This window comes from Salvelinus sp. IW2-2015, linkage group LG31 (assembly GCF_002910315.2).
Source record: "Salvelinus sp. IW2-2015 linkage group LG31, ASM291031v2, whole genome shotgun sequence".
In the NCBI taxonomy this organism is placed as follows: Eukaryota; Metazoa; Chordata; class Actinopteri; order Salmoniformes; family Salmonidae; genus Salvelinus; species Salvelinus sp. IW2-2015.
This window is the reverse complement of record NC_036870.1, coordinates 8556070-8572866: the sequence shown is the minus strand read 5'-3', so window position 1 is coordinate 8572866 and position 16797 is coordinate 8556070. Positions and strand designations below refer to the sequence as shown.

Genomic DNA, 16797 nt, shown 5'->3' with positions numbered 1-16797 from the left:
TATAACTGACTAATTGTTCTGTTGGAGGACATTGTTTTACTGCCTGTAACGTTGATTACAATAGAAGTGAGAGACAGAAAAAGACTGGAGTGGGAGTGGAGCTGGGAACCACTCATTTGTTCACCAATTCATCAATATGACAAAGATGCCTCTACTGCTTTAAGTTAACAGGCATGTTGCTTAGTTTATTCAAAAAGCCTATCTTCATTTAATGTAAGTAGCATTAACTTTTGTTATAATAGTTGTATTAGTTGTTTTGTTCTAAATCCATATGCATTGAATAATCACAACAATAAATCATTTGGCAGATAAGTTACTAACCTTTTATTAACTACATTAGTCATCGTTTTATACATTCAGAGAAAAATCGTCTCTACAAAAGATAAATAAATACACGACTAAAGACAGATAAACATACATACTGTACATTCAGACATTAAAAAACAGATTGACAAAATATAATAGAAATCCTTTTCATTTAACAGACAGCAAAGATTCCTCTGTCCAAAATCTGCAGGTTTAAAGACATAGGGAGCAACCTGAGAAACTGTTTGAAGTAGAGCGAGAGCGAGAAAGAGCCAGAGAGAAAGAGCCAGAGAGAAAGAGGTTCATTCATAATTCAACTACTTTTCACATAAAACCCTGTGTCATAACCGTTTCTTTTTTCTTCTGTGCTCAGTGGTGTCAGAAGAACATCGGGTTTTGTTCATTAGGGCATGCAAAGAGTAACATTTTACGATGTTTCGCAACGTAAAACAAATATGAGCATTTCTTATTTGCTGAGGTAGTCCCTCGTGTTTCAGTCCATTTTCCTCCATCTAGTGCCTAAAGAACACTCCCCAGTTTTTTTTTTGGGGGGGGTGGGGGCAGGAAAATTCACCATCATAAAATCATTCAGCATGTGTTTGTTTTGTGTTATCATCAAGTGAGCGATTAATCTAAATTACAAAGGGGGGTGGATGGTGGCTGTTCCGTTTGTAGCCATAGCATTATTAAGTAAAAAATCTCTAGCATCATTACATCTGAGTTGGCTGTCGTCAGTCTGATTTAACACTGTCATCTATCAACCCAGCATGGTGATCATAGAACTCCCTCACAGGGTGGGCCTTGTTGAATTTTTAGCTATTGAAACACCACCGGTAGCCATTGTCTCCTGTTTAAATAAAGGTGGGTTAAATAAAGGTTAAATAAAAWAAAAAATTAAACCAATGATCTTAAAAAGTCAAGTACTACTATGGAGCCCAGATTATTTCTCCTCATGGATTCAGACATCATTCACCGAGAGAGGAAAGACGGAGGGAAAGCTCGATAGTGAGAGAGAGAAAATAAAGGGATAGAGAAAGACTAAAAGAGAAATTCACACCATATTAAAAAAAAACACGTTATAAAAAAAAACAGCACTCGTCAAAAAGGCTAGATGGGCTCCTCATCATTACTCTCCTCCTCCTCCTCCTCCACTTGCTGCTCTGTGGCAGCCCGGAGGGCGGGGAGGGGGGTGGAGAAGGCAGCAAGGGGGACGGAGAGGGCGACAGTGAGGGGAATGGAAAGGGGCGAGGTGAGGGGGAGGGAGAGGGGCAACGAGTGGGGTAGCGAAGGGCTACCGTTGCTACTGCTGCTCCCTGTTCCGCTGCTGCTGCTGCTACTACTGCTGTTCACCGCCACTACCTCCCGCCTCGTGCCCTCGATCCACACCGCCATCTCTTCCTCCTCCTGCGTCGGGGGAGGTGGCGGTGCAGGGGCGTGAGGGACGACGGGAGCGGGGGAGAGAGGGGAGGAGGGGGCGGTGGGGGCTGAGGTTGTCTGGGGCTTGGATGACTTCCGTCTGATGTTGCGGAAGCTGGCCAGGGGGGGGCGTAGCCGGACCCCGCTATGCGTAGAGGCTTCTATGGCCTTCTGGAGCTGGGGGAGAATAGGGTAGTGGGGATAGGGAAAGAGAGGGGACACAGAAGAACACAACATTGAATTACATAAAAATAGCATGATAAGTAAGACTCATAAGGCAATAACGACTCAACCCTTACTAAATTGCAAGGTTCAGTCACAAGCAAAAGAAAATGGAAAAACAGTAAAAACTGTAGATAAAAGAAAGTGAAAATTAGAAGATGACATTTCCTTACCTCTTTAAGTGCCACAACACCCACCAGTTTTCCGATACTGGTGACATAGGCATGACTCAGGCCCAGTAATGAGAAGAGTGTGTGGGTCTGGGACAGGCATAAAAGGTCAGACGTAGAATTAGAGCCCACTTCTAACTGCTTTAGGTTCAGCATTCTGCTATGGCTTCTGTTCTGAGCAAATCTACTATCGGTTGTATTTCAGTTGTGTCTAGACATGATGTCAGATACTGCATCTCCAAATTGGTATGAGTTGGCAGCACTTGAAACCAACCTTGTGTAGTGAGGTCCTCTCCACCAGCTGAAAAGGGGAAGGATCTATTCGGATCTGATCAATTTCCATTGGCTTGTCCATCTCAGCCTCCTCCCATTCTTTGATCTGCACCAGCCAATAAGACACAAGGTGAAGAAACACAACACTGTAATTGGCTATATACACTCTAAAGAGCAACCTTCAACGTCAACTGCCTCCATAAGAGATTTAGGGTTGTTGACACCTTTTAACCTTCTTATGGGTTTCAACATATTAGGCCAGACTCTTTAGACAAGGACAAAAGTGTTTGAAAATGTACAAGGCAGCCTGCTCTAATCATTTGGTATTGCATCAGGGGATGTAAAGTTCTTGGGACCTCACAAGTGGGCCTGAATGAGATCAGTTACCTCTTCTGGTGTCATCGTATCGGACAGGAGAGGGTTGGCGCGAGGCTCCTGATGAGAGAGAGAAAATAGCGGGGAGGGGAGGGTGTAAGATTAGACACTTCCTGACTAACGTCATGCACACATTTTAGTTGCCCCCCCCCCCCCATTTTCTGCGTCCCATAACCTAGCTGATTGRCGCGGTTCCAATCACTGTTCCAATCACTCATATTTGTCTCTTCTAAACATGTTGAGTCTTGTACCGTATTTGGTTGAGTAGTGTCAAGAACAACATGTTTTGTGTGGGCTGCATGTTCGTGGATATACTCTTTTAGTTTTTTTAAGCCTGCTTGTGTGTGTGAAACATAACTTTTCAGATGGCCATGAGTTTAGGGTGCAAACTTCAACCCCAAGGCTGTGCTAGCCAGTGGAAGACTACAACAACGATGGGTTTGTGTGGGAAAATTGACGAATCAATATTGAAAAGAGAGATGGGACAGTAATTTGTGCAGCAGGAAAAGTATGAATCCAATTCAATTCCCACCCTTACAAGTGCATCCTTGAGTATAAAATAGTCATGGATTTGGCTTTTCAGAATGAAATAGTCACAAGTTTGCGGTGTACCAAAGGCTGGCCTATCCAGTAGAAAACTGTAAAACTACAATCAGTGGCAAAATATTATGATCACCATTGAATAGGGAGATTGAATAGTATCATTAACATACATTGTTATTCATATTTGCAGTATAAATTGGTAATATGAAAAGTCAACCAGCCATACAAGGCAAATAATAACCATATTTCATATGCTGATTTCCATATGAGAGAACATAGAGGAAATATGTTTGACTAGGGAGCCTCTCTGAACAATCTCCATTTGCAAGTCCTGTGAATTCATTTGTCACACTCAATTAGAAAAAGAAGTGTGATTACATAAAGAACAGAGCCCAGTAATAAGATTCATCCCACGCAAATATAATGGATAAATATTCATATTTCCTTGAAATATGGTTTTCAATGGAACCGCCAAGGAGAGACGCCATCTACATCTCAACGGCTCATTACCTCAGTAATTCATTTGCTGTTCAAATTCTCGACTCCATAAATACTTTAGTGATCATTAGGAAGACCTTGGTGTGCATACAGTAATGCTGAGCGATTAGTGATTTTTGAGGTTGGTTTGGTTTTGATTCGATTATGAAAAAATTAATTGAGGTTTTCGATTATTATAATTTTTAAATTTTTAAATGCATTATGTGGGTTGAATGCTGTAACAACACAGAATAAAACAATTAATAAAAGTCCCATGATGACAGTGATGCCCATTTCACTGAGTGAACAAAACATTAGGAACATCTTCCTAATATTGAGTTGCACCCCCTTTTGCCCTCAGAAGAGCCTCAATTCGTTGGGGCATGGACTGTACAAGGTTGAGTCAAGTTGGCTGGAGGTTCTTTGGGTGGTGGATCATTCTTGATACACATGGGAGACTTGAGTGTGAAAAACCCAGCAGCGTTGTAGTTCAGAAAACCTCTTAATAAGGATCCGCCCCATTCTTCCAATTGTCGCCTAAAATGACATACCCAAATCTAACTGCCTGTAGCTCAGGACCTGAAGCAAGTATATGCATATTCTTGAAACCATTTGAAAGGAAACACTTTGAAGTTTGTGGAAATGTGAAATGAATGTAGGAGAATATAACACATTAGATCTGGCAAAAGATAAAACCTATAATTATATATTTTTTGTACCATCATCTTTGAAAGAAAAAAGGCCACAATGTATTATTCCAGCCCAGTCGCAATTTAGATTTTGGCCACTAGATGGCAGCAGTGTATTTGCAAAGTTTTAGACTGATCCAATGAACCATTGCATATCTGTTCAAAATGTTGTATCAAGACTGCCCAAATGTGCCTAATTGGTTTATTAATACATTTTCAAGTTCATAATTGTGCACTCCTCAAACAATATAATGGTATTGTTTCACTGTAATAGCTACTGTAAATTGGACAGTGCAGTTAGATTGACAAGAATTTAAGCTTTCTGCCAATATCAGATATGTCCATGTCCTGGGAAATGTTCATGTTACTTACAACCTCATGCTAATCACATTAGCCTATGTTAGATTAACCGTCCCGTGGGGGGGGACACCAATCCTGTAGAGGTTTTAGCACACTCAAACCGGTGCACCTGGCACCTACTACCATACCCCGTTTAAAGGCATTTACATATTTTGTCTTGCCAATTCACTCTCAATGGCACACATACACAATCCATGTCTCAATTGTCTCAAGGCTTAAAAATCCTTCTTTACCCGTCTCCTCCCCTTCATCTACACTGATTGAAGTAGATTTAACAGGTGACATCAATAAAGGATCATAGCTTTCACCTGGATTCACCTGGTCATGTCATGAACAGGTGTTCCTAATGTTTTGTATACTCAGTGTATATTACATTCGTTTTTTTGTTGTTGACTTTATTACATAATTCCAAGTCATCTCATCTCTACCACATGGAGCGGACAAGTAGGCACGCAATGGATTATGGTAATTGTAGTTAACTACCATGTTTTCTTGCGCTTAACTCAGTAGATTATTGGCATGTTGGAAACTAAAACTCCCCACTACATCGCACAGTTCGGGCTTGATCTGATTTATCTCTAGAGAAAATGTGCATTGAACTCGCAGAAAACAACCTGAACAAAATTAAATTATTATAGTTTAACTGAAGTTGGTCAATTACCGAAAAACAACCAACATTGTGGTTATTCGCTCAGCAGTAGCGTACAGTCACGCACAGGTACAGAAACAGACACAGAAATTCTGTACACACACAGTTATAGACTACCTGTGACTGTACCTCTGCCTGTTTGTCTTGGGAGGAGAATATATTCCACAGAGTTCTCCTAACGGACTGAAGAGGGCCCTTGTCTGAAAAGGACAGATGATAAAAGATTTGATGGACGAGGGTCAAAGTCTTCTACAAAGGTATCTTGATGTTGAGATTGATAACCTAATAATTCAAAGCTGTATAATAATATGAATATGCAATACGCTGAATAATAATAGGGGACTGTTGCTAGGCACCCATGGAAATATTGTTCCAGAGAGATGGTTCAACTCACCAGGAGCTGTGTGATTGGACGAGGGCTCCTGCGGTTTAGGGGACGGCAGGGGGCCATTTCGTTCTTCCTGAACTGGGGTGCTCTGGGAAATTTAACAAAACAGTAATTCATCACATTCACAGCTTGAATAATGACATAATACAATAAGTTCTTTGCCACATGACGCTTCAGTAAGTGTTTTCCAGCTTGCCCCTACAGAAGAACACTTTCTGGTTCCAGGTAGAACTTTGTCACCAAACAAAGAATCATTTTAGAACCCGCCGAAGAACCTTCTTGGATGAACAAAGTTGCATGTAGACCCATGTAGAACCTAGAAGAACCCTTTCAGAACCCTATTTTGCTGCACCTGCGATAACATCTGCAAATCTGTGTACACAACCAATAAACTTTGATTTGATAGATTTTCTAAGAGTGTGTTTTTGATTCCCTATGAACATTTACCCTCTCGGTCTGACAAACCTTATCTCCACTCTCCTCATCGTCTTCATCCACAAAGGCAAAGGATTCCCAGCTGTCTTTGGCATACTGGTTCTGTTCCTGTAAACACTGTTCCTGCCTGAAGATACGCCTCTCTGCAGAGAGCCACCAATCACAGAGAGCGTGGAGCTCTGAGCGGTCGATGGAGCCCAATAAGATCATAGAATCTACGGGGAAGAGAGAGTCACATGACGAACCACTCAAGAAATGATTCGAAGACACTGAAATGTATCCTCACGTTCATGAAAAACGCATTAATTTTACCTGTTGAATCCACTAGTGGTATTGTTTTGAGAGAAATGGAGTCCAGAAGATATATCAACTCCCTGTAGGTGGACTGTAACGAGAGAAACTTCACTTTCCTAACCATGATGTCCTCCACAAAGATGTTATACTGGCTGTAAGTCAGAAGGAAATGCCAATCATTCATTCATGCTCAACACTTGTGTACTTCTGGTGTGTCTATGTTGAAGAATCAAGCATGCTGAGGAGGCCATATTGACACAAACAACTCATTGTTTTCGCATGGGACCCTCAATGCAACTGGGTCCCTCAGAGCCAACATGTCACCTCGGTTGCAGCTTCTCTCTGCACACCTGATGTGTCCAAAGCCCAGCTCAGGGAGGTAAGGCAGTTTCTTGATCTGGATGATGGAGTCGTAGAGCGAGGGCTGCAGGCCCTGGGCCACCATGTTGGCCAGGATCACCGCCACCATCATGGGCAGGATGTGGGAGATCTGTCCCGTCAGCTCGAAGCAGATCACCGCCGTGGACACCGTGTGGGTCACCGCCCCGGTCAGTGCAGCCGCTCCTGGGAGAGAGGAGGGAGAAGAGCAAGGAAAGGGGGGACGCAGGGAGAAATGGAAGACAGAGGAAGGGGGAGAGAAAGAGAAATGGGGAGAAATAAATCATTTTCAGGTGGAAGGGATGTGTAGCTGGATGATCCACAGGAGGGAGAAATGAAAAGAGGGGGGGTGATGGGTGGATGGGAAAACGATGGGAGTGATTAATGGGAAGAGGCAACACAGTACTGACAGTCGAGGGAAAAGTACAGGAGGGAAAGAAAAGATGAGGCATGGGGTAAAGAACAAGGGATGAGGAGGAGAAACATCAGGGACTCGGGGCTGAAAAGCAGGGGGATGACTGATGTACAGAACGGCACGTGGGAATAGCGAAGGAAGAAAGGGAAAAGGGGATGGAATGAAAGGAGTGGCGGTAAAGAGGGAAGGAGGGGGATGTGTAGGGAGCGAGAGAGGGAAGATGAAGGAGATTAATGGTAGCGTATAAGTTTATGGGTCACCGAGACAGCGGAGGACAGGAGAGAGAGAACAGACAGTGACATTTCACTATCACACCAAAGGCGGATGACGGGCAGGCACTGACAGAGAGAGGGAGAGGAGGAGGTGGAAAGGGAGACTGACCAATGACAGCGTACCCTCCTGGGATGATGCGGTACAAGATTCCATCAAACAGAATCCCGTGGGGGAAGAGGGCAGCCATGATCTCCCCTACCAGTCGGCCGAAAGAGGCTCCTGGGGAGAAAGATGATGGTGGATATGAGAGGTGGAATGTCATGTTTACGTTGCTATTATGTTGGCTATCAGACATTTATCCCCCCTCCTGCGACCACTCAATGTTAATTTGACCTCCTTCTAAGCACTCATCTATCTCTGTGGCTCACTAATGATTTTACACTCTTTATATATGACATCTCATCCTTGAAGGTACACTGATTTAAAAACTATCCAGAATGCTCTACTTCATGATTATCCATGATGTTTTATACCATAGTCATGTACTGTAGGCCTACATTGGATCGCTCGATCAGATTATTTCACCACCGAATGATAATGTCAATTTCCATGAGACAAAATAAAAACTGATATGTAATTTGTGTTCATATTTAGACTAATGACATATAATGTTGCGCTTCTGTTTACCGAGTATGAAGACAGGCATGAAGGCTCCAGCAGGGATGGGCATCGTTGTCGAAACAGCAGACATCCAAAACTGAGACATGGGTGGAATTAAATGACTAACTGAGCAGAATTAATGCATCTTAGTACTTCCACCATAGTGTAGACGAATGATTTGACTTGAAAGGTATTTTTCACATGATAGACTACATTCCCGACCACTCTATCCAATGACAGTTCTCCAATCCAACAATACCATTGCGACAAGATACAAATCTATTTATTCTCAATGGGAAACGCTAAACATACTGATGCTAACACTCACAGTATTGCACTCTTATCCTCCAGTACACACAGTGGAAATCTCTAGGCAACTATGTCAAGTGTGATACTAATGTATCTGTTGAGGACTACATCTCTACTACAGGGTTCTTCTTTGTAGGAGATTCTTATTCTACTGAGATGAGTGACTCAACCAGGAGTCTGTCACTGTCATTGAGTGACGCTATGTGCAATGTGTGACTATACTGAGAAACACTACGGGGTGGAGAAGGAAAAAAAACGGAGCAGGGGAATGAGGAGGGGTACCTTCATGACGAAGAAGAGGAGGAGGATGACGAAGACGCTGACGTCGGGGTGCAGCCAGGCAGAGGAGCGCCCCAGGCCGGGGGGAGGGGGGGAGCGCCAGATTTGAGTCCAGGTGAAGTTGTCGAACAGTGAGTTGATGCATTCTCTGGGCATCAGCTGCATGTGGCATGAAAGAAGGGAAAGGACGAGGGAAAAGTAATGGCAAGTACTGTTAAAACGTTTTAATYAAACATTTTGTTAAAAAGTGTTAGTGTTAAAAGAGTTTGGGATAAATTGTTTTAAACCGTGTAATGAATAGTTWAAAATATATAGAGTGATATTTTTACAAAACCCAACTGTACTGTAGTCAGAACTTGTTCAAAATACTGCAGATGAAGATTGTTTTGTGTGCATCACATATGTCAACCCATAGGCCTATTCAATATATTGCCAAAAGAGAGGTTTTTGAAATAAATGCCAATACTGTACTGTGAGCAGAATGGTCGGTTTCAGAAATACCTCTGCATTTTAGCACCGTAGAAACGGGGCACAAGTCAGATCTTAAAAAGGTGCTAAACATTGTAGCTTGAGGGTGAAGATGTCACCACACAACAGGTGATTTAAAAACACACCTCATTCGCACTAAGGAGGCTATTTTAACACATGATTAACCTGGGGCTATTTCTACATAGCTGGGCGAAGAGGCTTCTTCAATTAATATCTAGCTAATATTGAACATCTAGATTCTACCCAGTCCAGGGTTAGCCTGGGTGCCAACTCCTTGTGGAATTCTCATGAGCGCAGAAACATACTGGTACTGGCAGCCAGCCCACTAGGCACAGACGTCAGGGCAACGTCTAGCTTCGATTTACATCTGGTTGAGTTGTCAACTAACTTGAATTCAACGTGAGAAAAGAAAATGACACCATGTGATTGGATTTTGGCAAAAAAAAAAGTTAACTAAAAACGCACTTACGTTGATGACTGTATTCAAATCCAATGAGTTTAACGTTGATTCAACGTCACCACTTAGATGTTTTGGGTTGAAATTACGTGGAGAGCTAACAATTCACACATTTTGGTAAATAGTTGTACTCTTTAGACGATCCTGTGAGTGTGTCTCTGCAGTTACCTGTTTCACGATTGAGAATAGTAGATAAGTCGCATTTTAGCCAAGCTTAACAATATTTGTAACACTTTATAATAATGTATGCTTATTCATGAAAGTGTTATAAAGTGTTACCGACGTGTTTTCAAGTCCCGATAAACCGGGTCTTCTACAGAGTATAGTCATTTTAACATAGTGACAAACAACAACAAAAAATGGGCAAACAAAATTGGTTTTGAAATCTGACCTCTCCAGCCATGAACTGTCCAAATCCAGGGGGAAAGGTCAAGGTGGCTATCACTAAGGTCACAACACCGGGGAAAATCAGTCGGCTGGTGAAAGAATAAGGATTAAAAACAGCCATTCTCTTTCTACTTTKAACTCTACGTTACAACCCTATATCCCTGTGGTTCTTTGTAGCTCAGTTGGTAGAGGGCYCCTGCAATGCCAGGATAGTGGGTTTGATTTCCGGGACCACCCGTACCTAAAATGTATGCACGCGTGACTGTAAATCGGTTTGGATAAAATTGTCTGCTAAATAGGATACACAGTGCCTTCAGAAAGTATTCACACACCTTGACTTTTTCCACATTTCATTGTGTTACAGCCTGAATTTAAAATGTATTACATTTAGATTGTCTCTGATCTACAAGTTTTGAGAAATGTTTACAAATTAATAAAAAATAAAAAGCTGAAATGTCTTGAGTCAATAAGTATTCAACCCCTTTGTTATGGAAGCCTAAATAACTTCAGGAGTAAAAATGTTTTTAACAAGTCAGATATTGAATATCCCTTTGAGCATGGTGAAGTTATTCATCTCACTTTGGAATCACTACAAAGATACAGCCGTCCTTCCTAACTCAGTTGACGGAGAGGAAGGAAACCGCTCAGGGATTTCCCCATGAGGCCACCAGTTACAGAGTTAGATGGTTGTGATAGGAGAAAACTGAGGATGGATCAACAGCATTGTAGTTACTCCACAATACTAACCTAAATGACAAAGTGAAAATAAGGAAGCCTGTACAGAATAAAAAATATTCCAGAACATACAGTACATCCTGTTTGCAATAAGGCACTAAAGTAATACTGCAAAAAATGTGGTGAAGAAATGAACTTTTTGTTCTGAATACAKAGCATTATGTTTGGGGCAAATCCAACACAACACGTCACTGAGTACCACTCTTCATATTTTCAAGCATGGTGMTGGCTGCATCATGTTATGGGTATGCTTGTCATCGGCAACAGAGTGTTTTAGGATAAAAAMAAAAGGACTAGAGCTAAGCATAGGCAAAGTCCTAGAGGAAAACCTGGTTCAGACTGCATTCCAGTCTGAACACAGAGCAGGACAAAAACTTACCAAGACGACATTGAATGTTCCTAAGTGGCCTATTTACAGTTTAGACTTAAATCGCTTTGAAAATCTATGGCAAGACTTGAAAATGGCTGTCTAGCAATAATTAACAAACAACTTGACAGAGCTTGAAGAATAAATGGGCAAATATTGTACAATCCAGGTGTGCAAAGCTCTTACAGACTTACCCAGAAAGAGACAAAGAGCTGTAATCGCTGCCAAAGGTGATTCTCACATATTACACCAGGGGGTTMWATACTTATCTAATCAAAATATATTAGTGTTTTATCCCCCCCACACAAAAAAAAAAAATCTTCCAATTTGACTGAGTATTTTGTGTAGATCATTGACAAAAAAATGACAAATCCATTTTAATCCCACTTTGTAACACAACAAAATGTGGAAAAAGTCAAAGAGTGTGAATACTTTCTGAATGCACCGTATAACCTTTTCAATATAACTGCACTCTATGCCACAATACCGTCATCAAAAACGTCCTGCTTCTCCTCCTACAAGATAACCCCCCTCTGTCTCCCTGTAGGACAGGCCTAAGAACAAGCACCAATTGAACACTTTCAAAGCTGACAATATAATGACCCSGTCCTGTTCTCTGTTGGTCTAATTCCAGTGTTCCCGTCCATAATCTACAGTGTAAATATGTGCAGCTCTGACAAAAGCAGCTGCACTGGTTGCTGCTAAATCATTCATTTGTWTTAGAGCGAGTGTGTGTAACTAATTTATTTCTCAGGGACCACAGATTGCTTATAGATGGATCAATCAATGTCTGGGTGATGGTTTGATTTTCTGTTGGTTTTTGTAAAATCTACCAGTCAGCAACAATCATTTATTTGGAAGAGGACAATGAATGATTCTATTCTATTTCTATTCCCATCTAAGTCCCTAGCCTGATCCTCTCCAATTCAGGTGTGCATTTTTCTCAAGTGTCTCATCAAAATACCTCCCCAATCCCTGTAACTCACTGTCTGGTGAGGAAGCGTGTCATGGCATTGGGTTTCCTCATGAACAGCACCACCTGGCGGTTCAGCCAGACGAAGAAGGCCCCCAGGAACCCGCAGGAGATCCTGAAGAGACAACCACCAGGACCTTTACCTCACTCACTCTCAAGGTCCAAATAAGAACAAAAAAGGTACATTTTCTGAAGAATATACACCGAGTGTACAAAACATTAAGAGCACCTTTCTGATATTTAATTGAACACCCCTCACCCTTTTTGCCCTCAGAACAGCCTAAATTCATTGGGGAATGGACTCTACAAGGTGTCAAAAGCGTTCCACAGTGATGCTGGCCCATGCTTCCCACAGTTGTGTCAAGTTGGCTGGATGTCCTTTCGGTGGTGGACCATTCTTGATACACACAGGAAACTGTTGAGCGTGAAAAACCCAGCAGAGTTGCYGTTCTTGACATAAACCGGTGCGCCTGGRACCTYCTACCATACCCCGTTCAAAGGCACTTCAATCTTTCGTTTTGCCCATTCACCCTCTGAATGACACTCATACACAATCCATGTCTCAATTGTCTCAAGGCTTAAAAATCCTTCTTTAACCTGTCTCCTCCCCTTTATCAACACTGATTGAAGTGAACTTAACAGGTGACATCAATAAGGGATCATAGCTTTCACCTGGATTCACCTGGTCAGTCTATGTCATGGAATGAGCAGGTGTTCATAATGTTTTGTACACTCAGTGTATACGTGCTTGCTTCAGCTATTCATTTAGTTAGTGTTGATCTAGCCTATAGTATATCTATTTCTAGCTCTGTAGTCTAGGAAGCTGAAGCAAGCACACCAGCAAGCAAAACCATTCACCGCATCTCCGTTCTTGTAATAACTACCAACATAAGAGATTAATGGCACATAGACTGAGATTATGCATTCATGTTGGGTTGTGACAAAGAACTACACACAGTGTGGTCACCGTGCCCTCACCACGCTCCTGGGGCCCCCTCTCGACCCTTTCTCTCACCCGATGATGGCAAACGCTGGCAGCTCCTGGAGGTCAAAGGGGAAATCCATGCGGAACTTGGTGCGGAAGAGAGCAGTGATGGTGACTGTGGTGGACAAAAAGACAGGGGAAGAGGGAGACAGAGAGAGTGTTAGAATGTATACCTTCCTACTATACAACATAGAGGAAACCAGAAGGCAACACCTAGCAGAATTTCTGTTTTCATGATCATACCGGAATAGGCCTATATCATTTCACAGATACGGTTCTATGGGAAAGGGTTCCCTCGAGCCAAACATGTTTGTAGACAGCCGTCACAAAGTGTTATGTGTTTACCAWAAAGCTTGCATCCCATACTGATGTCATAGTACATTGACCCACCTGCATCTTTGTTGAACACAGAGAGCACTCTGAATATGAAGGCACTGAAGGTGGCGGCAAAATAACCTCTCCAGTAGTTCCTCACAGCAAAGTAAGTGGACGTCACCTCTATACTGAACAGCACCCCTGGTGGAACGACAGGATCAAAGAAAGACTGGTAAAATATKATTCAGATATGATATTACAAAATGTGCCATGCAGTCAAAGTCTAGATTGCATATTTACTATACACTGAAGGCTTGCTATGACGTCACAAATCCATAAATTCTTTTTAGGCTATTTCAGCACCATGCCTATATTGATTGTCAGACACGTGACAATTGTTTCAGCTGACTTCGTAGCTTGCTTTATACTAGATGGATGGAAGGTGAATTGAAAGAAAGAAAAGGAATATAGTGTTGTACCTCCAAGAGGGGTACCGAAACAGCAAGCCACCCCAACCGCACAGCCAACTGTAAGGATGTCTGTGTAGCAGTATGGGCTCTACTGACACACACAGAGAGAGAGAGGGAGGGGGGGGAGGGGACAGAGAGGTAAGGTAGAGTGAGGAAGGGGAGAGGCCAAGAGCAGGAGGAAGGGACAGACAGATTGAGGGAAAGGGATAAGAGGATCCCATACCAGTAAGGTACAGATGGAGGAAAAGAGAAAGTAAATGAAAAACGCCTAAAAGTATAATGCGAAGTGATCCGACAAAACTGTAATGTCCTCATTATTCTCAATGCTGGTCAAGTAACTGCTTACCTGATTGACTCCTGAGAAGAACATCATACACTTGCTCAGCACAGCAGCACAGATGCTGGCTATATGAACAAATGGGCCCTTGGGAAGCAATATGAAGGACAAATAGAAAGGGGTCAGAAACAAGGAAACTTMTAGTGGCTTTTTAGACAGCTGTAATCAGGGAATCAGATGTGAGTGTGTGTAACCCACCTCTTTCCCCACTGGCATCCCACTGCCCAGACCTGCAGTCAGACCAATGACCTTGGCAGTAAAAGCCCTGACAGTCAGATACTCCTTCAACACTACGCCTCTGAGAATGGTCTTCAGCTCAGGAATACCAGAGCCTGAAAGAGAAAGACACACAGAGAGACACAGACAGAGAGAGCGTGAGACACAGAGAGAAACAGAAAGACAAACAGGGTGGTGAGGTGAAAAGAGGTCAGGGAAGAGAAAGAATGACAAAATTGCTGTTTTACAGGAAAAAATATACATTTGACTCAACAACAATAAAAGGGTCATAACTCTAGATAGATAGTGAGGACATCAGTGTGTCAGGCCAGGGCTAGGTAGGTACACAAGCAGAGAGGGGAGAAAAATCAATGGATAACAGATTGCGGGTAACAGGTCATTAGGGGTGGCGGGTGATGGGGAAAGTAAGCAGTAAGCATTGAGCGTGTACACACCGATGGCTTGTGGGGCAACCAGGTGGCAGAAGGAGGAGGCGAACATGATGAGCACCATAGGATAGCTGACCCAGGCCAGGTACTGGAGCAGGACATTACCCCTCAGCTCCCAGTGAATCCACTTGTACACTGACATGGGGACAGAGGGAGGGACAGAGGGATGGGAGAGGAGGATTGAGGAGACGGGTGACAGTGAGGCATGAGAAGGAATGTGAGAAAAAGCAGGAAGGTATTGGAGAAAATGAGAAAAACAGAGGGGGGAGGAGGAAGAAGAGCAAGAGGGAGGAGGAAATGAGGGGGGAGACAGAACACGGGGTGAAGATCAGGGAAGAGGGTGGAGGATAAGGTAATGTAGGTGAGAAGAGAGGAGAAACGGAAGTTGGTTATGACAGGGCAGACACTGACACAGACAGTTACAAAGAAAATACACTTTAAGATGGGGTTTTCTAATCCATCTGGACTGACACATGTCTGTTTCCACTTGTAGACGTTTCTCTTGGCATTAGTGGTATTCTATAAGAGGGGCACTGACTTGTTGAGCGTCACCATGTTTCATTGAAATGTACACCGTAAAAAAAAAGATATTGAGATTCAGTCAAAATGACTCGTTTTGTCTAGCCAAGAAAACTACATTTGTATAATGTGTTGGGTTGACCAAAAATATTCTTAGATTTCAAAACGTATTAAATCAAATTGAGTTGGCAAAAAACAGTATTTTTACTCAACTTAGAAATTCACAACCATGAAGTCAAATCAACATTTAAATCAACAGAAGCAACATAACAGTAGTGTTGACTGAACATGTCAAGTTCAGATGACTTATATTTATTTTGGGGGGGCTCATTAGAATAATACCCAGCATGCTTTGCATCCGTGCGTTATATATTTACATTTGGACATTTAGCTGACGCATTTATCAGTTAGTGCATTCAACGTAGGTAGATAAACAACCTCATGTAAAAAGAAAACAAGAAAAACGTTTCTGTCAGTAGCTTTGTTTCCATTAATTTGCCCAGTGATTTTTTTGTCGACATTTAGAAAGAAAATAGCTTGCTAGCTAGCCATGTGAACTAACTAAGGCTAACATACAGTCATGTCAGACAGTACAGCCAACAGAGGAAACAGCACAGCTAACACAATCACTTCAAGCTGAAGCTGGAAAGACTGCAAATATCCTGCACTTCGTTAGTTCGATATTTTTTCAATTTACATTTCTTTGTATAATATCCATAAAAATTATGCAAGCCGATTCATGATTTTCAACTGGCTGAGAAACGCTACCTGCCTGTCTTTCTGTATCGTCCCGACTCGGTCATTACTATGGGACAGCTGGAAATTGTATTTTAATATTGAAACAATGTTTCAGAGACAGACAGCAAGGTTAATACAAATCTCCGCTGTCGAAAACTAAATGTTAGTCTAAAAGAAATCTGAGATAATGTGAAGATGCTTTTTATAGTGGAGATCAAGTTTATAAATTGCCTGGCTGGGCTGATGAGACAGTGGATTGCGCAGTCAGATGGAACAGAGTAAATAGGCATTTTAACTTCATAGATTTAGCGGGTGGTAACTTGTGGAATTGACACCAGCTGGAATGCGGTTTTAACCAATCAGCATTCAGGATTAGACCCACCCGGTGTATAATTGACTAATATTTGCCATATTCTAATAATTCTCATGTGCCAACGTATCGCCACGGTCTGTCCCATGGTGAACACTGCACTCCTGTAGATCTAAAACAATTGGATGGTGAAACTTGC

At 42.3% G+C, this 16797-nt stretch overlaps 1 protein-coding gene across 2 annotated transcripts in view; it reads right to left on the bottom strand.

Annotated features, from left to right (window-relative positions):
- Positions 1–300: 300 nt before the first annotated feature.
- Positions 301–16797, bottom strand: part of clcn1a (chloride channel, voltage-sensitive 1a) — a 29727-nt gene continuing 13230 nt past the window's right edge. The window contains exons 4-23 of one of the 2 annotated variants that reach the window (XM_023976530.2): positions 15038–15166; positions 14565–14698; positions 14376–14453; positions 14039–14117; positions 13635–13760; positions 13275–13359; positions 12273–12374; positions 10189–10273; positions 8855–9010; positions 8291–8360; positions 7772–7882; positions 6948–7161; positions 6616–6749; positions 6334–6518; positions 5875–5956; positions 5610–5680; positions 2775–2822; positions 2389–2493; positions 2118–2204; positions 301–1899 (exon numbers count right to left, since the gene is read on the bottom strand). In XM_023976530.2, the coding sequence (XP_023832298.1) occupies positions 1414–1899; positions 2118–2204; positions 2389–2493; positions 2775–2822; positions 5610–5680; positions 5875–5956; positions 6334–6518; positions 6616–6749; positions 6948–7161; positions 7772–7882; positions 8291–8360; positions 8855–9010; positions 10189–10273; positions 12273–12374; positions 13275–13359; positions 13635–13760; positions 14039–14117; positions 14376–14453; positions 14565–14698; positions 15038–15166 (2567 nt within the window). In that variant the 3' untranslated portion in view covers positions 301–1413. Of the gene's footprint in view, positions 1900–2117; positions 2205–2388; positions 2494–2774; positions 2823–5597; positions 5681–5874; positions 5957–6333; positions 6519–6615; positions 6750–6947; positions 7162–7771; positions 7883–8290; positions 8361–8854; positions 9011–10188; positions 10274–12272; positions 12375–13274; positions 13360–13634; positions 13761–14038; positions 14118–14375; positions 14454–14564; positions 14699–15037; positions 15167–16797 lie in introns of both variants that reach the window. The other variant, XM_023976529.2, reaches the window with a different exon arrangement.